The sequence below is a fragment of the Jaculus jaculus genome, chromosome 1 (genome assembly GCF_020740685.1).
Source record: "Jaculus jaculus isolate mJacJac1 chromosome 1, mJacJac1.mat.Y.cur, whole genome shotgun sequence".
In the NCBI taxonomy this organism is placed as follows: domain Eukaryota; kingdom Metazoa; phylum Chordata; class Mammalia; order Rodentia; family Dipodidae; genus Jaculus; species Jaculus jaculus.
The window spans coordinates 243,548,085-243,574,138 of record NC_059102.1 but is presented as its reverse complement, the minus strand read 5'-3'; the positions used below and the strand labels follow the sequence as shown (position 1 = coordinate 243,574,138).

General features: G+C 54.2%; 1 protein-coding gene across 3 annotated transcripts; it reads left to right on the top strand.

The window, feature by feature from the left end:
• Window positions 1-2,552: 2,552 nt before the first annotated feature.
• On the top strand, window positions 2,553-25,386 carry LOC101593757 (receptor-type tyrosine-protein phosphatase V-like). Of its 3 annotated transcripts, XM_004670665.3 has the most exons (35): window positions 2,553-2,731; window positions 2,997-3,089; window positions 3,681-3,749; window positions 4,103-4,151; window positions 4,320-4,592; window positions 4,750-5,019; window positions 5,216-5,479; window positions 7,135-7,389; window positions 7,490-7,735; window positions 7,886-8,161; window positions 9,214-9,486; window positions 11,318-11,581; window positions 11,797-12,063; window positions 12,532-12,813; window positions 13,347-13,487; window positions 13,762-13,972; window positions 14,841-14,908; window positions 16,688-16,814; window positions 16,912-16,959; window positions 19,762-19,855; window positions 19,978-20,068; window positions 20,173-20,249; window positions 20,868-21,002; window positions 21,786-21,908; window positions 22,422-22,582; window positions 22,690-22,825; window positions 23,169-23,236; window positions 23,388-23,475; window positions 23,557-23,635; window positions 23,765-23,841; window positions 23,957-24,085; window positions 24,215-24,331; window positions 24,448-24,614; window positions 24,839-24,974; window positions 25,184-25,386. In XM_004670665.3, the coding sequence occupies exons 3-35, from the start codon at window positions 3,693-3,695 to the stop codon at window positions 25,241-25,243; spliced, it is 5,109 nt and encodes a 1,702-aa protein (XP_004670722.3). In that variant the 5' UTR covers window positions 2,553-2,731; window positions 2,997-3,089; window positions 3,681-3,692; the 3' UTR covers window positions 25,244-25,386. The 3 variants fall into 3 exon arrangements, with proteins under 3 accessions (XP_004670722.3, XP_045015899.1, XP_045015892.1); XM_045159964.1 differs by lacking the exon at window positions 12,532-12,813; XM_045159957.1 differs by lacking the exon at window positions 16,912-16,959.
• The last annotated feature ends 668 nt before the right edge of the window (window positions 25,387-26,054 follow it).

Here is a 26,054-nt window from a genome sequence, read left to right as displayed (position 1 = left end):
CAGGAATCCTGGGTCTGACACACTACACCTGACCCGCTCCCTCCCGGGCCACTCTCCTCTGTCCCTCTCTGGAGAAACCCTGGGATTCTATTCTGGGCTGCTGTTCCTGGGTGCTGTGTCTCCCTCAGATCCTGGGCCCGCCTCAGCGGCTGTTCCACCTCACTCGGCAGGCCCAGGCTTGTGATGGTGTGGGGGAGACAGCTTATGGAGGAGGAAGCAGGAAGACACCAGAGGAGACAGGATGAGTGAGACACAGAAGTGCCATGAAGGCTGAAGGAAGACCCCAGCATGTACCAGGCTGTACCCCAGTGCCAGCTATCTTGGGTACCACTCCCATCCTGACACAGTTTCCCTCCTGCTACTTCGTGGGTACCTGCTGGTGAAAGGGATTTTCCCATACCAGTGATGAAGGCTTGTGGCCTTAACCAACTTGATACCAGGGAGTCTTCCCACTGAGAGCCAGGAAGGAGCCCTACTCTACCTATGCCTACTACCAAACCCAGTACCCTAACAGGACAATTTTAGGTCAGAGGAGAGCCCCCCCCCACACACCTCTCTCTCTTTTTTTTTGTTAGGGTCTCACTCTGGCCCAGGCTGACCTGGAATTCACTATGTAGTCTCAGGGTGGCCTTGAACTCACAACAATCCTCCTACCTCTGCCTCCCAAGTGATGGGATTTTTCTTTCTTCTTCTTCTTCTTCTTTTTTTTTTTTTTTTTTTGAGGGCAGGGTCTCACTTTAGCCCAGGCTGACCTTGAATTCTCTCTATAGTCTCAGGCCAGCTTTGAACTCCTTATCTATTTCTTTATATATGAAGCATGGGGGTAGACCAGATGGCCCTTCTAGTTGGTTTGCTCTATAATTCTATAATTATAATTATAGTATTGAATCTTCCCTTTTGGGAACTTCCACACTAAGATAAGCACATGGATGTGGAAGGCTGTGTAGACCATAGGGAGACAACTCAGCCAAATCACTCCACACATTACCCACATGTATATGTACATCTACCTGAGAGGCAGGAAAGCTATTTTTTTTTTTTGTTGTTGTCGTTGCTGTTGTTTGTTTTTCAAGGTAGGGTCTCACTCTAGCTCAGGCTGACTTGGACTTCACTATGTAGTCTCAGGGTGGCCTTGAACTCATGGTGATCCTCCTACCTTTGCTTCCTGAGTGCTGGGATTAAAGGTGTGCGCCACCGCACCAGCTCTTTCCTTCTCTTTTAAGCTTAGGGCCTGAGAAATGGACATGTGTCCTATCACACAGCCCTTTCTTTCTAGGAGCCCTCGTGTTTTCCTCCCACTCTATTTCTATCTAAACAGCTGTGTGCCCCTTAGTGGACCCTATGTGGACACATGCTCATGGACTGTGAGTCCCCACACCCCCAGCACATCACCAGCTGTCCCCCTCCAGTTCCTTGTTGACTTCCCACTGCCTGCTCAGTGGAACCTTAGCCTTCCTCCTTCCCTGGTGACCTTCAGAGTGTGGGAGGGAAAGTGGGTGACTTACTTTCTCCTGCCTGGTGATTATCTTCCTCCATCATGGGAGATGCCCAAGGCCTGGCTTTAGGCTGTAGGAGAGCAGAGGAGGGGCCGGAAGGACCGCCTGGGACAGCTGCGTTACACTTGGGAGCTGGGACACCAGGAGCTGTATCTGCTCTCCTTGCCTCCTGCCTTCCTTGCCAGCTCACTCCACAAGGAACTGATAAGGTACTGAGACCTTGGACGACTCCAGGGCTTCTTTAGGGCAAGGATGTGGGCTCTTCTGTGGGGATGGCTGCCGGTGTGTCTATGTGTGGGGGGGGAGGGAAGAGACAGCCTGCGTGGTACTTTTTTGCTGAGTGGAGAGGCTTGTCCTCAGGTGGGCTCTGCACCTTATCTGTCAGAACCTCTCTGTCCCATCTCCAGAGACCCTTCCCCATACCTAAGGCTGCTGCCAACAGAGTGAAAGCTGGCATCTGGGCCTTTTATACCAAATACCTCCTCAAGGCTGTATCCACAGGAACAGCTATGGAGTGTGTGCTGTCCCCAGAGAACTTTGGGAACACCCACCCTTTAACCACACCCGTGTGCTGCTAGGTCACCTCTACTCAGATTTTGGGTTAAGATGCTTCCTGCGCATTCTGTCCTTTGTGGTGGCTTATGGAGTATCTGCTAGAAAGAGCGCAGTAAAGTGTCCCCAGGTGAGGCGAGGCGGGGAAGGACCGAACCTCTTGGCCAGACTGGAACCTCGGATCTCTCTTTCCTTTCACTTAGGTTTCCCTAATTGCTAGTGCCTCTTCCTGCCTTTCAGAAGTACAGACACACACACACATGGTCACACACATGCACACGCTCATACACATGCACACAGCCTGGAAAATCTGATGAGTCTGCAGTGCTGAATTTCCAGGCCCCCATCCAGGCCGGGTGGGCGGCTCTGAGGTTTGGGACGGGTAGAGCGGGGGAGGGGCAGCAGCCCCTGGCACTGGCCAGAGCAGGGCAGCAGGCAGAGCTGGTCTCTGATGCAGGCCCATCCTCCCTGCTGAAGTGGGCCCCGAGTGTCTCTGGCTCCTGCTCAGAGGCTGTCTTGGGGTTCAGTCTGTACCTGCCTGATCTCTATGCTGCTGCCTTCCTGCCCCCACTCCTGAGCTCGCTGAGTTTCCGGGCTTCCTTCCCAGGGCCCAGAGGGTTGACTCGGCTCCTTCCCTTCCCACGGCTGACTTGGCGTGGGAGTCCCCAGATGAGCTGCACCAGGTGAGCAGCTGGCTCTGGGTGGGTACAATGGAGCCTGATGCTGTGTTTTAAGCCAGGCTTCGTTCAGGTACAGCTGGGCCTCGTGAGTGCCCATGGGGGCTGGAAGAGAAGGTAGGGGAGACAGTGGGTTACTGCTGACCTAGCTAGAAGTAGGGGGAGAAAAGCAGAACCCCTAGGGGTCTGAATCACTGCTAGAGGTTTCTAAGCAGAGGACCCTGATCGAGAGATGAAAACACGCTTTTCCATCTCTGCTCGGAAATCCCAGGTTCGAGTCCAGCTACTTTCCTCACACATGTGGAGCCTCAGGCTGTTCTCTTGCCTTCTCTGGGCTGCAGCCTTCACATCTGTGTAGTTAAGGGTGAGTCTCAAGGGCCGGGTAGATTCTCGATCGTCTGTGTTTCTGTGATCTTCTCCATACTTCTGTGTTTCTGGCTACTCGAGCATGGCAGCCAAAGGGGACACACACGTGGGGAGCTTGCCCATCCAGTGTGACCTGCAGAAACACAAGCTCCCTATCTGTCCGGAAGGCACGTGGGACGGAGTCGGTAGACCCCTGGCCTTCTTCCAGGGTCGGGGGAGTTAGCCGCTTCTGCTCTGCGTGTGCAGTGGCAAGGCCATCGCTCCTCTTAGCCCTCTTCAGGAACACAGTTCGTTTTCCTCCTCGAAGAGCCAATTGCTGGAGTTGGGTAGAGGTGGGAGAGGCTGAGGGAAGCGGTGGGCTTGCCTGCAGCCTGACAGTCACGGTACTCTTCCACCTTCAGGACTGGGGGCCAGACTCTGCCTCTCTCCCCTCTGGCTGCCTTGCTCAAGCTGGGTAGGGTGGGGGGTCAGCGTCTGGGTTGAGAGGCTGCCTGCTTGAAACGCTGCCCTTTCCCTACCCACGGGCCAAGGGAAGGGCTAGGGTGGTCTGGCTCCACCTCCCGCTGCCTCCCAATTTTTCCCTCTGCAGACACCCGTCGGGATGACACCCTGGATTCTGTTCCTCGCACTCCTCTGGCTCCAGGGTTTTTGGGCAGAGGTAAGGTGGGCTTGGAGGGGTTGGCCAGGCTGGGTGGGTGGGCCTGCTCTCTAGGGCACATCCAGGCTTCCCACCTCTCTATGGGCCCCACAGCTGGTTTGCATTAGGGGAGAAGAGAAGCTGCTCCGTTCCCACCCAGGCCAGCATGAAGGCCAGGAGAACAGATCACTCCGGTCTGCCTGGCTGCCGCCCACACCACGGGCGACCCGCCAGGAAATGCCCCTTTGGGTGTGTGTTGGGCGATTGGGGAATCTTTTCTCTGGCTGGGATCCTCACCCCACTGACTTTGCCAGAGCCCTGGGTCCCAGTGCTCTCTGCCCATCTCCTCCCTCTGGCCCCTCTCCTTTCTGCAGGAAGATGCATGTCACTCCCAGGAAGGGAGCCTAGAGCCAGAAGGTGGAGGTAGGTGCCTTCAGTGGGAGAGGGGACTCTGGAGGTGGCCAGTGGGTGGGTACAAGGCTCAGTTGGCCACCAGACCCTGCTTCCCTCTAGCTCCCGGTTTTGCCTGCCCTCCTTCTTCGGGGCAAAGGGGGTATTCGGAAACTGAGTACACATTCATATTTCCCCCAGGCCAGCCCCTGACTGTGAACATCAGCAGGCAAGGGAAACCTACCAGCTTGTTTCTGAGCTGGGCAGCTGCAGAGCCAGGAGGGCTTAGCCATGCCCTCCGCCTCACGCGCCTGAGCCCCCTTGGCTCTCCCGAAGAACAGCAGCTCCAGGTTCAAACCAATGAGTCCAGCTTTGTGTTCCATGACCTGGTGCCAGGGGGTCGCTACCAGCTAGAAGTGACTGAACTCAGACCCTGCAGACAGAATGTCACCGTTACTCTCACTGCCCGTATTGGTATGAGGCCCGCAGGCTGATGGGAAAGGGTCTTGTTTGAGGCTGGGGCAGGAGGTGGCTGTTCTAGAGGGCTGGTAGGGGGCTGGAAACCAAAGCTAACTTCTTGAGGGTGAGCCTTTGGTGGTGACCTTGTCGCCCCTCCCCACCTCCGTCACAGCCCCGTCAGCGGCCCGTGGACTACAGCTGCATAGCTCCGGGAGCCCAGCTAGCCTGGAGGCCTCGTGGGGTGATGGCCCTGGCCAGCGGGACAGCTATCAACTTCTCCTCTACCACCTGGAATCCCAGACACTGGCATGTAACATCTCTGTGTCCCCAGACACACTGTCTCATCATTTTGGCAACCTCTTGCCAGGCAGCCAGTATGTTTTGGAGGTGACCACCTGGGCCGGAGATCTCCAGGCAAAGACCAGCATCCGACAGTGGACCGGTCAGTTGGCACCCATGCAGGGCCCCAGGAGACAGCTCGTCTGGGGGAGATGAAGTGATGTGGAGTCCAGAGTTTCATAGGCAGAGTGTCCCAGGGTGGCTAGGTTTCTGGGACACCTCGTGCCAGAGCTGATGCCAGCCTCTTGCTCCAGGGTCCTTCCTCAAACCTGCGTTTGCTCTGCCCATACTTCCTGCAGCTCCTGCGCATCCCGACCACCTAGTGCTGCGTGCCTTGAACACCAGTAGTCTGCAAGCCTCGTGGAACAGCCCTGAGGGGGCTGCCTGGCTCCACTTGGTGCTCACAGACCTCCTAGGGGGTACCAACCTGACTGCCGAGGTCAGCCGTGGAGTCTCGAGTCACACCTTCATCCACCTGTCTCCAGGCACCCCCTATGAGTTGACACTCACTGCTGTTGCTGGGCCCCACCAAGCCACGGGGCCCAATGCCACTGAGTGGACCTGTGAGTGCATGGTGGGCAAAGGGGACACAACAGAGGCTGCTTGATTTTCCTCTGGCCAAGTTGTGGGGAGCAGAGCTCTTTCTGAGCCCTGGACAATTTGCCTCTCTGATTGGCTCGTCCACCTGAGATGGTGGTGGTGGTGGTGGTAGTTATGACTACGGGAGGGGGGCAGACTCTGAGCCTGGCACTTTCTGGGTATGGTTTCATGGAGTCCTCCAGCCGGATGTGCTAGTTACTCTAGAGAGGGCAAAAGTGGGGAGGGAGGGAGAAAGAGAGAGAGGGAGAGCCTGAACACGAGGTCACACCGTGTGTATCTGTGTCTAAACGTGGCCACTCTGAACCTAGGCTGGACGCCTGCAGAGCCTGTGTCACCTCTGTCACCAAGGCAGCACATTTAAAATTTTTTTTCATTTATTTTTATTTATTTATTTGAGAGCAACAGACAGAGAGAGAAAGAGGGAGAGGGAAGGAGAGCATGGGCGTGCCAGGGCCTCCAGCCACTGCAAACGAACTCCAGATGCATGCGCCCCCTTGTGCATCTGGCTAACGTGGGACCTGGGGAAGCGAGCCTCGAACCGGGGTCCTTAGGCTTCACAGGCGAGCGCTTAACCGCTAAGCCATCTCTCCAGCCAAAGGCAGCACATTTTCACCCCGAGAAGCTGTTCGTAGTTAACCATAGGGGAAGCAGGCTGCTGGGCCTGTGAGTTTTGTTTCTGCTTCCTGCTGGCTGTGGGTGGCGGGGTGAGCTACTCACCCCTGGGTGCCTTAGTTGGGCTAGTGTTGTAAGGACTAAGCGGGAAGTCCTGGGTGCAGTCCCTTCAGCCAGGCTGGCCGCACATGTGTGATCACTTGATGGGTTCCTTTTTTTGTTAAAATTACTTATTTATCTTTGAGAGAGAGAGAATGGGAGTTGAAGGGCCTCTAGCCACTGAAAATGAACTCTAGACACATGCACCACCTTGTGCATCTGGCTTACGTGGAGAACTGGAGAATCAAACCTGGGTTCTTAGGCTTCACAGAAAAGCGCCTTAATCATTATATGCATTCTATATATCCAGTCCTTGATGTTTTCTTTTGTTGTTGTTGTTAGTTTGTTTCTGTTATTTGGTTTTTCAAGGTAGCCCAGGCTACCTTTTTCTCTAGCCCAGGCTGACCTGGAATTCACTATGTAGTCTCAGCATGGCCTCAAACTCATGGCAATCCTCCTATATCTGCCTCCCAAGTGCTGGGATTAAAGGCGTGCGCCACCACGCCCAGCTTGTGTTCCTTTTTTTTTTTTCTTTAAATATTTTATTTATTTATTTGGAATGGTGGGAGGAGAGGAAAAATGCCAGGACCTCTTGCCACTGGAAATGAACTCCAGATGCACACACCACTTTGTGTATCTGGCTTTATGTGGGCACTGGGGAATTGAACCCAGTCAGTTAGACTTTGCAAGCAAGCTCTTTAACCACTGAGCCATCTTTCCAGCCCAACTTGACGTGTTCTTGTGTCTGTTACTGTTGTAGCCAAACTGTAGGTGCCACGTCATCTGGAGTGTGGCAAATGGGGCCGTTCCTATCCGGATAACATGTGGACAGGTGTGTGTAGAGGCTGCTGGTGCAGGTTTCAAAGCAGAGCTTTTCTTACACACTGTTTTTGCCCTTCCTCCTCAGATCCCTCCACCCCATCTGACCTGGTATTGACTCCCAGGCCCCCTGAGCTCTGGGCAAGCTGGAAGGCAGGGCCTGGAGCCCAGGATGGCTATGTACTTAAGTTAAGTGGGCCAGTGGAGCAGAATACCAATCTGGGCCCCGAGGCACTCAACACCACGTTCCCAGGGCCCCTGCCTACCGGGCACTATGCTCTAGAGCTAAAGGTCCTGGCAGGGCCCTATGATGCCTGGATCCAGGCCAGTGCCTGGCTGGATGGTGAGTCTGCCTGGGGAGAGGGTCAGACTGGGGGCCTGCCCAGGGCATCTACAGCCAGCGGTGCTGAGGCTCTTACTTCCTGGGCTCTGCCTCTCTCTAGAGTCTGCTGCCCAGCACAGGCAGGGCCCTGGTGCAACACTGCAGCTGGATGGACTGGAGGCCACAGGGCAGCCTGGGAGGCGGGCCCTTCTCTATGCTGACAGTGCCCCAGGCCTTCTAGGAAACATCTCTGTGCCCTCAGGTGCCACCCACATCACCTTCTGTGGACTGGTACCTGGGGCACGCTACCGGGTGGACATTGCTTCAGCGATGGGAGTCATCACCCAGAGTCTCACACGCCACACCAGTAAGTGCCAGCATCGGTGTCCCCTGCATCTGGAACTAGAAGATCTTGGCTTGGGGAGGAAGTCAGCGTAGGACCGAGGCTCAGGAGAGCTGGACAATGGATATCACAGGGTCATAGACATAACCTCTCTCCAAACTGCCCCCCATTCAGGTCCCCTGGCACCACAGTCACTGGAGGTCATCAGCAGGGATAGCCCGTTTGAACTGACCATTGGCTGGGTTCCAGCACCAGGGCAGCGGGAAGGCTACAAGGTCACCTGGCATCAGGATGGTCACCAGAAGTCGCCTGGCAACCTTGTTGACTTGGGCCCAGACAATTCCAGCCTGACTCTGAGAGACCTAGTTCCTGGGTCCTGCTACACGGTGTCAGCCTGGGCCTGGGTGGGGAATCTCAGCTCCAGCCCACAGAGGACCCACAGCTGCACCCGTGAGTTTCTGCTTTGTCTCGGGAAGGCTGGCCCAGCTCTAGGGATGTGGCCTGGTTTTCCCCCCACACTTTGCCCTTCTTGTACAGTGTTCTTTGACTCAGAGATGAGTCCAAGGGGAAGGAGGCCTTTCCTAAATCTGTTTGCAAGCATTTTCTACCTCTTATCGTGTAGCTGGGTAGCCATCCCCACCCATCGGGGTACCCAGTCATCCATCTTCCATCCACACACCCTTCTAGCAAATATCTAATCAATGCCTCCCATGTTCATTAATTTAATTTATTTGAAAGAGAGAGAGAGAGGCAAGGAGAGAGAGAGAGAACGGATGCACCAGGGCCTCCAGCCACTGCAAACGAACTCCGGATGCATGTGCCACCTGGTGCATCTGCTTACATGGCTTATTGGGGAATCAAAACTGGGTCCTTAGGCTTCACAGGAAAGCACCTTAACCACTAAGCTATCTCTCCAGCCCAATTTTCTAGGTGTGAGGTAAGTGCTGAGTCTAAAGATTTCTAACAGGTGTAGAAAGGAAGACGGATAAACAAATGGGTTATATACCTGTAATGTATGCAATTTTATACATCATATTATAATAAATGTAAGTGCTCTAGTAGGAATATGAATGACATACTAGTTTGAATCATGTGAAAATGTATTTTGTTTGTTTGTTTTGAGGTAGGGTCTCACTGTAGCCCAGGCTGACTCTTGGACTTCACTAGGTAGTCTCAGGCTGGCCTTAAACTCACAACAATCCTCCTAACCTCTCCCTCCTAAGTTCTAGGATTAAAGGCACGTACCACGCCACACGGCTTGTATTCTTGTCGATTCAGATGGCTAAGTAGCATGAGTTTCATGCGGCTTGATCAGATCTTTCCAGAGTCACAGAAGGGACACCTGATGAGGGGTCAGAACAGGATGATTTCCGCAGAACCTTCTGCAGCCTGCTACTCCTAGGAAATGGGAGCGTGCGGAGGCCCTGAAGGCCTGGGAGGTTTGGAGCTAAACTGTGGCAGGCTTCATGTTATTCCAAATCTGTCTCTTCCTGTCCTCCAAGGCCCGGCTCCTCCCACCAACCTGAGCCTGGGCTTCAGCCATCAGCCTCCGTCGCTGAAGGTTTCCTGGAGTCCCCCACCTGGTGGCAAGGACGGCTTTCAGCTGTGGCTTTACAGCCTGAGGCCCCTAACGCTGCAAAGTGAGGAGATCCTGGCCGGGGAGGCCCAGAGCTTCTCCTGGACCCAGCTGGCCAGGGGTTCTGAGTTCCTGATGCAACTCTCTACCCTGTGGAGACTGGAGGTCAGCAGCAGCGCCAACACCACAGGCTGGACAGGTGAGCGCCGGCCACGCGCCTGGCTGTTCTCTGGCCCTCTGCGCTCTCCGGGACCATGTGTCTTGTTGACAACTCTGAGTCTGGACAGGAGTTAGGCTGCCTGTGGGGTTGTCCTCGGGACCGCTGGGTACTATGAACCCCTTTATAGTCCTTTCGCGGGGAATCCCATGGGCATTCTATTGTACCACAGCCATGGGTGTGCCATTCTCCATATTCCTCACGGCTGGCCATGGGCATGTTGGGGCACCTGCTCAGGTCCCACCTGCAAGCTGAGGTCAACACGTCCATGGATGAGAGAACTGAGGTACAGAGAGGGAAGGTAACCTTGCCTTAAGATCCTCAAGTCTCCATGGGAAGTCTGGATTTACATGCAGGCAGTGTGACTGGAATCTGGGCTTGCTGCCGAGCCATTCCCAACGCGAGAAGAGCAAGGAGAGCCATGGAAATATGAGGTGCAGAGCCTGCAGGGGGCCCTTTCCCCCTCGAGAACTGCCGGGGCAGCCAAATCTGGGCTTGGAAATCCTTTGGCTTTTTCAGCTCACTGAGCCCTTGGAGCAGATGAGGATTACTGGGGCCTACTATCTCTAGCACAGCCTTCTCCAGTGTGGGGAGCCCCACCTATGCCCGGGCCCTCCCTCCTAGCCTTCCTCTTTCTGCAGGGCCCCCATCACTGTACTTCAGACCTCACATGTCTGCATGGAGCTGGCCTGAGGGTCAGCAGACTGGGGTTTAGGTGAGGCCCAGCTCTGAAAGCAAGCTTCAGCCCACCCCGGAGCCTCAGTGTCCCTATTTATTTAAAAAAAAAAAAAAAAAGGAGTGTTCCTGGGCTGGGGAGATGGCTTACGGTTAAGATATTGGCCTGCAAAGCCAAAGGACCCAGGTTCGATTCTCCAGGACCCATGTAAGCCAGATGCACAAAGGGAACATGTGTCTGGATTTCATTGGCAGTGGCTGGAGGCCCTGGTGTGCCCATTCTCTCTATATATGTATATTCCTTTCTCTCTCAAATAATTAAATATTTCTAAAGATATTTAATTTAATTTATTTATTTGAGAGAGAGAGAGGCAGAAAGAGGGAGAGAGAGAATGGGTGCACCAAGGCCTGTAGCCACTAAAAATGAATACATGCACCCCCTTGTGCATCTGGCTTACGTGGGTCCTGGGGAATCAAACCTGGGTCCTTTAGCTTTGCGAGTAAATGCCTTAATTGCTAAGACATCTCTCCAGCCCAAATTTAAAAAAAAATATTTTTAAAGAAGTGTTGATCCAGGTGTGATGGTGCACGCCTTTAATCCCAGCACTCAGGAAGCAGAGGTAGGAGGATTGCTGTGAGTTTGAGGCCACCCTGAGACTATATGAATACCAACTCAGCCTAGGCTAGAATGAGACCCTACCTTGAAAAACCAGAAAAAGAAAGGAACATTCCTGTACGACTGGGCCAAGATCACATTGCCCCAGATCCCAGGCTCTGAGGATGAAGGACGTTGCCTGTTTACGTTCATCTTGGTCTTTCAATCTCCTTAGGTCTGAGGCTAATGACCCCTTTCACTCCTGGGCTCCTCAGTTTAGTTCTGATTCCCAATCTAGGTGGTACCAGCCACACAGGGAGAGGAAAACTTTGAGCCTGGCCCCTGCTGCATAACTGGAGGGCCTGGCTTCAGAGTCAGGCTGGGGTCTTACTTGCTGCCCTGAACTGCCATAAACTCTTAGGTTCTGCTACCAAGAATGGATGAAGTAGAGGGAGGGATCTTTGGGGGCAGGAGAAACCCAGATATCTAATTTAGATTATTTTCTCTCTTCCTGCCCCTGTCCCCATCTTGACTTTCCTGCAGCCCCCTTTGCTCCTACCATGGTCAGTGTAACCAGTGAGAGTGCCACCCGGCTTCGGGTAGACTGGGTCCATGCACCTGGGGGTCGGAACAGCTACCAAGTGAACCTGTATCAGGCGGGGGCCCGGGCAGCCTCCCACAGCGTGGGCCCTGAGGTGGACAGCACAAGCTTTTCGACTCTGACCCCAGGCACGAAGTATGAGGTGGAGGTTGTCTCGTGGGCTGGGCCCCTTCGCACCGCAGCAGCCAACGTCTCTTCTTGGACATGTGAGTGGGGCGTGGAAAGACAGTAAGGGAGGAGACCTCTGGGCACCCTCCCTCTCTGACACATTAGCTCTCACTTTAGCCCCACTTCCCCATTCCCTACCATTTCCCTACCTACAGAGAGCTCTGCGTGAGGTCTGACAGCCCCGGGCACCATGCGATGGGTTCTCAAGGTCAGGGTCAGGGCCCTGACTGACTTGCTATCTTTCCCTCCATAGCCCCACTCATGCCCAGTGAGTTGCTGGTGTCAATGCAGGCGGGCAGCGCCACAGTCAACCTGGCCTGGGCCAGCGGCCCCTTGGGGAAGGGGACATGCCATGCCCAACTCTCAGAGGCTGGGCACCTCTCATGGGAAGAGGCCCTGGAGCTAGGCCAAGCTCGCCTAGTGCTGCGGGACCTCACACCAGGACGTACCCTCTCGCTGTCCGTGCGGTGCCAGGCAGGACCACTTCGGGCCTCGACTCATCCCGTGGTGCTGCCTGTGGGTAAGTCTGTCATGTGAAGTGGAGAGGAACATGCCTGAGAGCTTGGCTCTTCCCCTCTGAGTCATCCACTCCTTCCAGGCCGCCTGGCTTGCCCACTCCTGCCCAATTCATACCCCCTATGCCCCTCCAGTGATGTCTAAAAGATAGGCTGTAGGCCGGGCGTGGTGGCACATGCTTTTACTCCCAGCACTTGGGAGGCAGAGGCAGGAGGATCACCATGAGTTCGAGGCCACCCTGAGACTACATAGTGAATTCCAGGTCAGCCTGGACTAGAGTGAAACGCTACCTCCAAAAGCCAAAAAATATAAAATAAGTAAAAATAAAAGACAGGCTGTTTCTCCATGAGGCTGATGCCCCGAGGTGTAACTGCTGGCCCTTTGTGCCTGCTGGTTTTGAGAGCCCCTAGCCCGGTGACACTCATCAGGAGACACTGACAGCCACATCGTACAGAGCCTTTGGTTCCCACAGAGCCTGGCCCTGTGGAGGACGTGCTTTGTCGCCCTGAGGCCACCCATCTGACCCTGAATTGGACTATGCCTGTCGGGGATGTGGGCACATGTCTGGTGGTGGCAGAGCAGCTGGAGGCAGGCGGGAGTGCTCAGCTCGTGTTCCAGGCCAACGCCTCAGACGACGGCCTCCTGTTGTCCAACCTGACGCCGTCCACTCCCTACCGCCTCAGCCTCACTGCGCTGGGCGGAAACGGCCTGTGGAGCCGGGCTGTCACCTTGCTGTGCACAACTTCTGCTGAGGGTAGGCACTTTCCTCTGCCTCTCCCTCCATCCCTGCCCTCCGCCGGGGCTGTCCCTTGGCAGGGCCTGCAGTTCTCCCTGGTCCCAAGCCCTTTCCTCTTCTCCTGATCTTGATATTCTCATACCATGCTACTGAGCCTCATGTCCTGATTCCTTAGCCCAGGAATCTTCTAGTTCTTCTTCAATTGTGTCCATTAGCCATTTTTTTTTTTTTTAGATTTATTTATTTAAGGCAGACAGAGAGAGTGAGAGTGAGAGAATGGGCATGCCTGGGCCTCTAGCCACTGCAAACGAACTCCAGACGCATGCACCACCATGTGCATCTGGCTTACATGGGACCTGGAGAATCGAACCGGGGTCCTTAGGCTTTGCAAGCATGCGCCTTAACTGCTAAGCCATCTCTCCAGCCCTCATTAGCCGTTTGTTGTCAGGCACCATGAAAGGTGCTGGGGACAGGAATGCATAGTCTCTGCTCTGGAAGTCTGACTGTTAGGCTCCAGGTGAGGGACTCATTTTCATTCTCTCTGTTCCTAGCCTGGCACCCACCAGAGCTAGCTGCAGCCCCCCAGCTGGAGCTGGAGACCGGAATGGGGGTGATGATCACACGGGGCATGTTTGGCAAGGATGATGGGCAGATCCAGTGGTATGGCATCATTGCTACCACCAACATGTTGTGTGAGTCTTGGGCTTGGAGGGGAAGTTTGCAGAGGGCCTGGCTATGCCTGGCATTGGGTAAGCGAGCAAGATCCGGGGAGATTGACTGGTGGGATGAAAAGCTAGGGCCAGCGCCAGCTCCAGTCGATAGCAGAAAGAGGCCCCAGCTTGTTATGGAGGATAGGGCTGGCATTGGCTTGTGAGGGAAGCTAGAGAAATGGAGGTGGACTCTTTTGGCAAGCGAGGCCCCAACTCATTGACCACCTTGCTCTGTCCTTCCTCCTTCCCACCCTAGTGGCTCGACCTTCACGGGAAGCCATCAACCACACGTGGTATGACCACTACTACAGGCGGTGTGACTCCTACCTGGCCACCCTGCTCCCTGACCCCTTCTACCCAGGGCCCTGGTCTGTGCCAAGATCCTGGACAGTGCTTGTGGGTACAGAAGACTGTGGCCACACCCAGGAGATATGTAATGGGCAGCTCAAGCCAGGCTTCCAGTATAGGTGAGAATTGAGACTAAGCAGTGGGCGCGCTCGAAGCGTCGCTGTGGCTGTCACACGCGCTTTCAACAACAGATAGGGACAGACTCACACGTGCCCGTCCGTGAGTGTGCAGAGTGACTTGGATCAGGTTTCCTGGCATGAGGACACACAAGGGAACACCCATCTGTCCTTTTTGTTTTGTTTTGGTTTTTCGAGGTAGGGTTTCACTCTAGCCCAGGCTGACCTGGAATGCACTATGGAGTCTCAGGGTGGCCTTGAACTCATGGCGATCCTCCTACCTCTGCCTCCCGAGTGCTGGGATTAAAGGCGTGTGCCACCACGCCTGGCTTGTTCTTTTTTTTTTCTAAAAATAAATTATTTATTTTGTTTTTTGGGGGGAGAGAGAGAGAAAGAGGCAGAGAGAGAGAGAGGATGAAAGGGCATGCCAGGGCCTTCAGCTGCTGCAAACAAACTCCAGACACTTGCGTCACCTTGTGCATCTGGTTTATGTGGGTCCTGGGGAATAGAACCTGGGTCCTTTGGCTTTGTAGGTAAGAGCCTTAGCTGCTAAATCATCTCTCCAGCCCCCCCACCTTTTTTCCCCAAAAGGACTAGGAGATGGGATTTGGGCTGTCAAGGGCAAGTCCAAGGGTGTCCTGGTACCTATTTCTAGGGTTCCCTCTTGCTTTCAGAACAGGGCAGGGACGAGAGAAGAGAAGGCAGGGGTGGTCTGTCTGGGAAGGCAGGCTGACTAACCTCTAAGAGGGACATGGAAGAAGCTCTCACTTTCTGATCTGAGCATCCACTGATGGTGACTGTCTCCTGGGAAGGGTTTGGCCTAACTCACCTGCTGCTCCCCAGCAGAGCCCTGCTTTTCTGTCTCTCCCAGGTTCAGCATCGTGGCCTTCACCAGGCTCAGTTCTCCCGAGACCATCATGTCCTTCTCGGCCTTCTCAGGTAGGCCAAGCACCTGACGTGGGATCCAGCCGCCCCTGGAGAGGGGAGGTGCCGACACCCCTCTGTGGAGGCTAATCTACAGTCCGCAGTAGAAGGGATTGAGTTTAGGCTCCTGGGAGTCAGGTGCAGCTTGGCAGAGCTGGGAGCCAGAGCCTACAGCAAAGGTGTGCCTCAGAACTGGGGTGCGGAGGTAGTGGGGCGGAGCTGGGTAGAGGGGCCACTGCTGTGCACAGCCCTCTGCAGGCTGCTACTGTCAGGGAGTCAGAGTTTGAGACAGCTCTGTTGAGTAGGAATGAAGACACAAACTTCCAATGCGAGCCACCCTACGTACAGAACTTAGAATTTCCTAGTAGCTATATCGAAAGCTAAAAAGAAAGAGGGAGGACTGGAGGGATGGCTTAGCAGTTAAGGCATTTGCTTGCAAAGCCAAAGGACACAGGCTCAATTCCCCAGGACCCACGTTAGCCAGATGCACAAGGGGGCGCACTCGTCTGGAGTTCGTTTGCAGTGGCTGGAGGCCCTGGCACGCCTATTCTCTCTCTCTCGCTTTCCCTCTTTTCTCTGTCAAATAAATAAATAAATAATTAAAAAAGAAAGAGGTCATGTTAATTTTTAGCAACTATTTTACATAAACCAAATACCTAAAATTCTACTGTTTCAAAACACCAATGAAAAAATTAATGAGCAGGGCTGGGGAGATGGCTCAGCAGTTAAAGACACTTGCTTGTAAAGCCTGCCAGCCTGGGTTCAGTTCCCTAGCCTCCCAACATGATGCTGGATCAGCATTCATGTGTAACTGCAAGAGACCCTGGTGTGCACGTGCATGCACGCACACGCGCACACACACACACGAAGTTATCAAGGGGCCATAGATATAGCTCAGTTGGTAGAATATTGCTTAGTATGCGTCAAGTAAACTAGGTATGGTGGCACATGCCTGCACTACTAGTACTTGGGAGGTGGAAGAAGGCAGATCAGAAGTGACAAGTCATTCTCAACTTCACTAAGAGTTAGAGGCCAGCCCAGGCTACACGGGATCTGTCTGAAAACAATAGCAACCAAACCAAAACAAACAAAAAAAACCCCTGAGATTTCTTCCATTCATTTCTTTAAAGTTTTATTTTTATTTATTCATTTGAGAATGTTACAGAGTGAGAGAAGGAGGCAGAGAGAGAGAGAGACTGGTAGAAAGAGAGAGAGAGAGAGAGAGAAAGAGAGAGGGAGAGAGAAGGGCATGCCAGGACCTCCAGCCATTGCAAATGAACTCCATTCACATGTGCCACCTTGTGCATCTGGCTTACATGGGTTCTGGGGAATCAAACCCAGGTCATTAGGCTTCACGGGCAAGCGCCTTAACCGCTAATCTCTCCCAGCCATCTCCCCAGCCCCCATTCATTTTTTTGAGTCTTTGACCTTTTGTGTGTGTCGTGCTGAACAGATCTTAAGTTGGCCCAGACACACTGTGTGCTCGGGAGCCCCGTATGGTTACCACACAAAGTGCAGGAGCCAGTCCTTCTGACCCTCCGTCATGAGGGGACTCGGGAAGGGCGCATGGTCTGTGGAGTAAGGCCAGGCACGGGAGGTAGGGCTGGCTTGCTGGCTCTTCTCAGTTCCCCTGGTCAGCCAGCTCTGGGTTTACTGGCATCCAGGACTTCTGGGAGACATATAGCGCCATCCCAGCATTCTCCACTCGAGGGACCAAGTCCATGAGAGGCTGGTATGGCCTGCAGGGTCAGTGGGATGAGGCTACCATGTCTCACCTTCCCTTGCCCTCCACAGAGCCTCTGGTCAGCGTGTCCCAAGCAGCAGTACCCCTGCCAGTCATGGTGGGCACCGTGGTGAGCTGTGTCTTCATTGTGTGCACTGTGCTGGGCTTGCTATGCTGGTGGCGCCTGAAGGGACCAAGGTATGTGGGCAGCGGGTGGGGCTGGGAAGCGCTGTGTGACTAGGGTGGGCCAGCCCTGCCCCGGGGCTGCCTTCCACTTGCCTCTCCGCTGACACAGGGATGAGAAGGATGGCTTCTCCCATGAGCTGATGCCTCACAGCCTGCGGTGAGTGTGCTGGCCCCGTGCTTCCCAAAGGCACCGTGGTAACTGCTATGGAGAATTCTGTTGGCTCCGAAAGACTCCAGGATGATTCAGACAAGGAGCTCTATTTGTTTCCAGCCTCCATCCCCAACCCTATCTCAAAGGCTTTTTTATTTTTATTATTCATTTATTTTAAAATATTTTATTTATTTAATGAGGGGCTGGAGAGATGGCTTAGCAGTTAAGCGCTTGCCTGTGAAGCCTAAGGACCCCGGTTCAAGGCTCGGTTCCCCAGGTCCCACGTTAGCCAGATGCACAAGTGGGCGCACGCGTCTGGAGTTCGTTTGCAGTGGCTGGAAGCCCTGGCGTGCCCATTCTCTCTCTCTCCCTCTATCTGTCTTTCTCTCTGTGTCTGTCGCTCTCAAACAAATAAATTAAAAAAATTAAAAAAAATATTTTATTTATTTAATGAGATGGAAAGAGACAGATAGAGAGGAAGAGAGAATGGGCATGCCAGGGCCTCTACCCACTGCATACAAACTCCAGACACACACGCCCCCTTGTGCATCTGGCTTACGTGGGTCCTGGGGAATCAAACCTGGGCCCTTCGGCTTCGCAGGCAAATGTCGTAACCACTATGCCATTTCCCCAGTCCCCTATTTTTTTTAATATTTATTTTTATTTATTTATCAGAGAGAGAGAGAGAGAGAGAATGGGTGCACCAGGGCCTCCAGCCACTGTAAACGAACTCCAGATGCATGCACCACTTTGTGCATCTGGCTTATGTGGGACCTGGAAAATCAAACCTGGATCCTTAGGCTTTGTAGGCAAGCACCTTAACCACTAAGTCATCTCTCCAGCCCTATTTTTATCTATTTATTTATTGGAGAAAGTGAGAATCAGACAGAAGGAGAGAGAGAAAGAGAATGGGTATACTAGGGCCTCTAGCCACTGCAAATAACTCCAGATGCATGCGTCACCTTGTGCATCTGGCTTATGTGGGACCTGGAAAATTGAACCTGGATCCTTAGGCTTTGCAGGCAAGTGTCTTAACCACTAAGTCATCTCTCCAGCCCTGATTTTATCTATCTATTTATTTATTTATTTGAGAAAGCGAGAGACGGAAAGAAAGAGAGAGAGAGAGAATGGGTATTCCAGGGCCTCTAGCCACTGTAAATGAACTCCAGATGTGTGCACCACCTTGTGCATCTGGCTTAAGTAGGTCCTGGGGAATCTAACCTAGGCTTCACGGACAAGTGCCTTAACCACTAAGCCACCTCTCCAGCCCCTCAAAGGCTTTTATTATTTTTTTAAAGTTTTTTGTTTATTTTTATTTATTTATTTGAGAGCGAGAGAAAGAGTCAGATAGATAGATAGAGAGAATGGACACACCAAGGCCTCCAGCCACTGCAAACAAACTCCAGATGTGTGCACCCCCTTGTGCATCTGGCTAACGTGGGTCCTGGGGAATTGAGCCTCGAACCAGGGTCCTTAGGCTTCACAGGCAAGTGCTTAACTGCGAAGCCATCTCTCCAGCCCCCTCAAAGGCTTTTAAACCAATGCCCCTCCTATTTCCTCTCCTTCCTCCTCCTTCAAAGTCACTGTACAAGTCAGGGCTTACTGAGAGAAAGGGCCAAGGAAAGGGATATTCTAAATTATGGTCTTGTCATGTCTTGGGGATGGTTCTTCATGGTGTAATCTCCGCATGGTGGGCTGAGGCAGAAGGATGTCACCTTCTAGGCCAGCCTGGTTACATAGTGGCACTTCATTTCAACCAAAGAAGAAGAAAAATAAGAAAGGGCTCTTCTCTAAAGTCTGATATGGCAATAGGCCTGAGAACCAGGGAAGGGTCCGAAAACAGCTGCTGGCAGAATTCTTACTGAGGGTAGGTCAGTCTTTGTTCTACTAAGGCCTTCAACTGATTTGACGTCCCCTCACTTTACAGAGGGTCACCTACTTTATTTCTACCACTTTTTAAAGTTAAAAAAAACATATATTTATTTATTTGAGAGAGAGAGAGAGAAAGAGGCAGAGAGAGAGAGAGAGAGAGAGCATGCTAAAGCCTCTAGCCTCTGAAAACACACTCCAGATGCACGTCCCATCCCCCCTTGTGCATCTGGCTTACGTGGATCCTGGAGAGTTGAACCGGGATCCTTTGGCTTTGCAGGCAAACACCTTTACCGCTAAGCCATCTCTCCATCCCTTTTTATTTACTTTTCAAAAGGCAAAAGATGAATATAATTTGAAGAGAAACCAGAGTGCGCCGACCAATGTAAATGTTAACCCTATCCACAAAACATCTGCACAGAAGCATCCAGAACATTTGACTGGATATCTGGGCGCTGTGGCCCAGCCAAGTTAATACATGAGCTAGGCATTGCACTCCTCGACACCAGGTCTTGCTGTCTGGCTCTGACAAACCACACGGAACCTATCAGGCCAGACCTCAGTTTTCCCTAACATTGGACTTACACTAGGCTGTAGCTCAGGGGAAGCGTGCTCGCAAGACAGTTGACATGGATTGAGTGTGGGCTGTGTCCAGAAGCCCTCATGTGCATTCACATGTAGTTCTTGCTCCTAGCTCTTTTACTTCTCTCCTCCATCTTCCCACACTGGATTTGCAGCCCAGCTGGGCCCTGGGGGAGACTGCTGAAATGCGTATTGTTCCATACGTGGGTGGTAAAGGCTAGCCCAGGGTGTGCATGTCCAGTGCCTACCACACTTACAGCCAGGCTGTACATCCAGCCCGGCCCCTGTCCCCCAGGGGAGGGCAGGCAGGCCTCTGAACACCCCAGACTGAGCGCTCGTCCCTCCCTGTCCTCCCAGGCGAACCCACAGACCCATCCCCATCCACAGCTTCCGGCAGAGCTATGAGGCCAAAAGTGCGCACGCACACCAGGCTTTCTTTGAGGAATTTGAGGTGAGGCTTGTGCCACCCCATAGTCCAAAGAGGGAAGGCTAGGGGACATGTGGGCTGGGGTGGACCTGCCTCCCAACCTCATCCTCACCACCTCCGCCTCTCGCCCGCTTTGACCTTCGCAGGAGCTGAAAGAGGTAGGCAGGGAGCAGTCCAGACTGGAGGCTGAGCACCCTGCGAACAGCACCAAGAACCGGTATCCACACGTGCTACCGTGTGAGCAAGGCAGGCAGCAGGGGAGGGGTGGGGGCAGGGCCCCGGGCTTAGCTGGGGGAGGGGCTGTATGTGCTGGTCCCAACTGCAATGTCTACCCTCCGCAGATGACCACTCCAGGGTCAGGCTGACCCAGCTGGCAGAAGAGCCCCATTCTGACTACATCAATGCCAACTTCATCCCAGTAAGGGCCACCAACAGGCTGTGGGGGGCATGTGGGTTGGGGACATGTGCTGGCTTGCAGGGCACACTGCTGTCCTAACCATTGCCGCTGTCTAGTAGATCACCAGTTTACGCTGCTTTCGGTCAGTCTAGCATGTGGTAGGCCGTATGCCCGGATCAAGCACGGTGCAGGGGCACATGGGAGAAGGAAAAATTTGGTTCATTTGAGAAATTAAGAAAGACTTTCTTTTTGGTTTTGTTTTTGGATGTAGGGTCTCACTCTAGCCCTGGCTGACCTGAAATTCACTATGTAGTCTTAGGGTGGCCTTGAACTCACAGCAATGCTCCTACCTCTGCCTCCCGAGTGCTGGGATTAAAGGCATGCGCCACCACGCCCGACTCGTGATCTTTCTGCTTTCATGTAGTTTTTTTCTCAGCCTTTCCAGGTGGGGCGTGGGTGGTGGCAGTCTCCCTGAAGCCACCCTCCAGGTTCGTGAGCTTGCTGTACATGTGTAGGCGTGTTTGCAGTACCCTTACTCCTGTGGGTCACAGGTGGTTGTACCCACTGCTGTAGATTTGGAGTCCTGGCGGCTAAGACACTGGTAATGGGTCCCCACTCTGCACCTCCCCCCCATCTTAGGGCTACAACCATCCCCAAGAATTCATTGCCACTCAGGGGCCTCTCAAGAAAACAGTGGAGGACTTCTGGAGGCTGGTGTGGGAGCAGCAGGTCCACGTCATCATCATGCTGACGGTGGGCATGGAGAATGGACGGGTGAGTGCCCCGCAGTTTCCCAGAATAGCCACCAGGTGGCACATGTCCTCTTTGCGAGAACGGCTCCCTTGTTCTCTCCTACCAGGGGCTCTTAGGTAGAGGGAACTTGGGGTTGGTTGGGGCCCCCAGGAGCAGGAGGACAGAACAGGTAGTAAGCTCCCAGCTCCACTCAGTTTCCCCTGGCCTGTCGCAGGAAGACAGGCAGTCCATTTTCCTTCTGTAAACCCTCTGTGCTGCTGATACGGCCAGGATCCTGCTGGAGCAGTGAGGCCCAAGGCAGACTGCTTTTAAGTCAAGGGCACCCCGTTTCCCACGGGAACCAAAGCAAACACAGAGCCCTAAGGGTTCTAAGAGGGGCTCAGGGCTGAGGGTGTTGGGGCTCAGCCAGAGGATGGAGGCTCCTGGAAGAGATCGTCTCAGACCACGGAATTTAATCAGAGCCATCAAAAATATGGGTAGGGGGGCTGGAGAGATGGCTTAGCGGTTAAGCTCTTGCCTGTGAAGTCTAAGGACCCCGGTTCGAGGCTCAATTCCCCAGGACCCACGTTAGCCAGATGCACAAGGGGGCGCACGCGTCTGGAGTTCGTTTGCAGTGGCTGGAAGCCCTGGCGCGCTCGTTCTTTCTCTCTCTCTCTCACTCTTTCTCTCTCTGTCGCTCTCAAATAAATAAACAACAACAAAAATTAAAAAAAAATACGGGTAGGGAGAGTTGGGACTGGGCGCATCAGGGGCTAGCAGTAGCAAGACTGCACCCAACTCTCCGCTCTCCACCCCTGGCTGCAGGTGCTGTGCGAACATTACTGGCCGGCCAACTCCTCTCCTGTCACCCATGGTCACATCACCATTCACCTCCTGGCTGAGGAGTCGGAGGATGACTGGACAAAGAGAGAATTCCAGCTGCAGCACGTGTGTGCCCCAGGGGGGTGTGGCGGGCTGGTGCGCCGGGCACTGGGGCTGAGGGTCCCCTTCCTGGGATCACAAGCTCTTGGCCACTGCTCGAGGAAGTATGCACTTGGGGAAGAGATAAGGAAGCCCAGACCCAAGGTGACACAGCAAGGCAAAGGAAGAGCAGGTCCCTCACCCTGCGCTCAGCTCCTGCTCACCCCAATCCCCTAGTGTTGTCCCAGACTTTAACCTCCTGGGCCAGGAAAGCAAGGGACTATGGTGGCCCTCCTGCCTGGCCATCCTTGGGAAGCAGACATAAAACAGGATACTGCAGGAGGGCCCAAGAGCCAGACAGCAATCAGACTGGGGTAGGGGCTGCATAGCGGCCACCCCCAAGGCACTCCTGGTTTGAGGTGGTGGTGGTGGTGGTGGTGGGGTGCCCATGGGGAATTGGTGATGAAGGTTTCAGGACTGATTGAGTGACCTTGGGATGAGGAAGGGAGGAACGGTTCCCTTCCATCCACCCACCTCCAGGATACCCAGCAAAAACAGCGGAGGGTCAAACAAATGCAGTTCACCACCTGGCCAGACCACAGCGTGCCCGAGGCCCCCAGCTCCCTGCTCGCTTTTGTGGAGCTGGTGCGGGAGCAGACAAGGGCTGCGCAGGGCAAGGGGCCCGTCCTGGTGCACTGCAGGTGAGGGCGGGTGAGATGGGGGGAGGCCCTTGCCTGGCTGTGAGCTGGGGGAGAAGTCTGGGACTTTGAGGAGCCCCCCCTCAGCTTCCCAGGGGCTGTCCCCACAGTGCGGGTGTGGGCCGGACAGGCACTTTTGTGGCCCTTCTGCGCCTGCTGCGGCAGATGGAGGAGGAGCAAGTAGTAGATGTGTTCAACACCGTGTATGCGCTCAGGCTGCACAGACCCCTCATGATCCAGACCCCGGTAAGAGCCCCCCACCCACATTGAACTAGGCAGCTTGGACCCCAAGGAGTGGGAGGGTGTGGGAGGCCTCAAGGGACCAGAACAACAAGCTCATGGGGGCACCCAGAGGATCTCAGGGCAAGGGGCTCACCTGGGCCACCATACTACCTGGACTGCCGCTTTCTGTGAAAGGGAAGGAGGGGCAGGTCTCTGCAAGTCTCCACACTGTGGGATAACCCAGAAAAGTTTCCCCAAAGGCTCTCTTGCCACTCCCCCCCCCCCCGGGCATCCCTGCATAGGCTGGGGCTGGGACCATGTTCTCCTGGGTAAGGTCACTCAGCAGACTGATGCCTTCTCCCTACAGAGCCAATATATCTTCCTGCATAGCTGCCTACTGAACAAGATTCTAGAAGGACCCCCTGACACCTCCAAGTAAGTCAGCGCCCTTCCCATCTTAACAAGTAGGCACTGGTGCCCTGTGCCTGCCTGCCCGACTCCCGGCTCCTGTTCACTGGCAGAGTAGTGAAGATTGAAAGCAGGTATTGGGCAACCAAGTGCTTTTCCCTCTCCATCCTTCTTCCAGCTCTGGCCCTATCTCTGTGATGAATTTTGCACAGGCTTGTGCCAAGAGGGCAGCTAATGCCAATGCCGGCTTCTTGAGGGAGTATAAGGTATGCCTTGGGTCAAGGAATGGGAGAGAATAGAGAGCAGTGTTCCCCTGCCCAGTCTCAGGATGCCCGTGTCCTTTCCAGCTCCTGCTGCAGGCCATCAAGAATGAGGGAGGGTCTTTGATGCCCCCTCATGGCCACAAGCAGAATAGCATGGTCTCCCGTGAGTTTCCACGGATGAGGAGGCGCGCGGGGGGGGGGGGGGGGGGGTGGCGCTGGGGAGGTATTAGCATGGGGGCTGCAAGCATGGGCTGGGAGCCCCGGCAGTCTCACCTTCACCATCTTCCTGCAGGGGACCATGCTCAGGTGCAGTTTCCTCCGGTGGAGGATAGTCCCGCTGACGACTTGCTGGAAGCCTGGCTCTTCCCTGTGAGATGTTGCGGATCTCAAGATGCCCCATTTTGAGCTCTCCCAGGCTGGGGCGGGGACTATACGGGCAAGGGGACATCATCGTCCCCAGGACCCAATTGGCTCTACTCTGCAGGGTGGACCTTCTGGCCGTGACCATGTGGTACTGACTGGCCCTGTGGGGCCAAAGGAGCTCTGGGAGCTGGTGTGGGAGCATGAAGCCCATGTGCTGGTCTCCCTGGGCCTGCCTGACACCCAGGAGAAGGTGAGGGCAGTAGAGGGACACTATGGAGGGTGTGGTGGTCAGCGCAAGGGTGGGAGGAGTGGGTGGTACCGTCTGACAGGAGGTGGGCAGAGACTCGGCGGTTACCTGAAAGACCTGATTTGGTCCCAGCTGCAGGAATTCTGGCCCTCGGAGATGCAGCCCATTATCACAAACACAGTGACGGTGCGCTGGGTGGCTGACAGCGTCGTGAGCGGCTGGCCCTGTGCTCTCTTCAGGGTCCTCCACGTAGGTGTTAAGGCCAGAAGGTGGGGGGTGGGGGGCAGTGGTGGGGACAGTCCTGTGCGTTATCTCCCTGTGCGCCCTCGTCCCCAGAACCAAGGCTGATCTTATCTTTGCCTCAGGGGGAGAGCGGGATAGAAAAGCAGGTGCAACGCCTTCAGTTTCCGTGCTGGGAGTCTGAGCACGAGCTGCCGCCGGCTATGGCCTTGCCGCTCTTCCTGGTTGCCGTGCGCCAGTGCTGCTCCAGGGGCAAGAGCAAGAAGCCGGGCACGCTGCTCAGCTACTCCAGGTGCCCTGGTCAAGTATCACCGGGCCCCGCCTAGGTTATGTAGCCTCCCGAGCTCCCTCTCTTCTTTGCACCTTGCCCCAACCCCAGGGATTTGGAAGGGATTTTCCTTTCTCTGCCTGGGCTCATCCCAGGTGACCAAGTACCCAGGGTCCTTTTCCAAGCCCGTGGACACCCGCCGCCCTACCTCTCGCATGGACCCCCTTCCAACCCTAAGTCAATTGCAGCAAGGGTACGAACCAGCTGGCTACCTTCCTGGCCATGGAGCAGCTGCTGCAGCAGGCCGGGGCTGAGTGTGCCGTGGACGTCTTTAACGTGGCCCTGCAGCAGTCACAGGCCTGTGGCCTCATGACCCCAACACTGGTGAGAGGGGCTCAGCTGTGGGAAGGAATCGGAGAGGAAGCCCGGCTGCAGATGGCCTTGCAGCAATACCATAAAAGTCGCCACCAGGTGGCGCTGTGGACCACCATGCCCTGCCCCCAATGGAGTCATAGGTGTTAGAAGACCCAGGGGCCCTTCCTCTGTCGGGTTTGGGCCGGCAGGTGAAGCCTCCTGTCCCTGTCTGCCCCCAGGAGCAGTATATCTACCTCTACAAGTGCTTGAACAGCGCACTGTTGGATGGGCTGCCCTGAGCCAGGAAGTGGCCTGCTCCCTGCCAAGCAGCAATGACCCCATCAAGTCCACCAGGCCTGGGTTCCAGGGAAGAGCAGCCTCCATAGGGCCTCGCGCTGTTTAAGGGACGAAGTTGGGGAATAAAGACATATGGTCAAGCTCATGGCTGTGTTCTTTATTTCATTTTATTTATTTATTTATTTTATTTTATCTATTTGAGAGAGAGAAAGAGGCAGACATTTTATGTATATATGTATGTATGTACGTATATACATACATATATATATATATATAGAGAGAGAGAGAGAGAGAGAGAGATGGAGAGCGAATTGGTGCACCATAGCTTCCAGCTACTGCAAAAGAACTCCAGATGTATGTGCCACCTTGTGCATCTGACTTACATGGGTCCTGGGGAATTGAACCTGGGTCCTTTGGCTTTGCAGGCAAGTGCCTTAACCACTAATCGATCTCTCAAGTCCTCTTTTAATTTTTTGAGGTAAGGTCTTCCTCTAGTCCAGGCTGACCTGGAATTCACTGTGCAGTCTCAGGCCAGACTCAAACTCACAACAATCCTCCTACCTCTGCCTCCTGAGTGCTGGGATTAAAGGCGTGCGCCACCACGTGCAGCCATATGGCCATGTGCTTGTCTGTCCATTCTCCAACCGCAGGCAGGGATGGGAGCTGGGGTCTGGGGTCTGACTGAGCCAGTTGATCCACAGTAGGGATACTCTTGGCTTTCTCCCAAGAGTCCCATACTTTCACTCACCATTTCCTTTTTCTTTTATTTTTTTTCAAAAATTTTTAAAATATTTTTTGTTCATTTTTTAAATT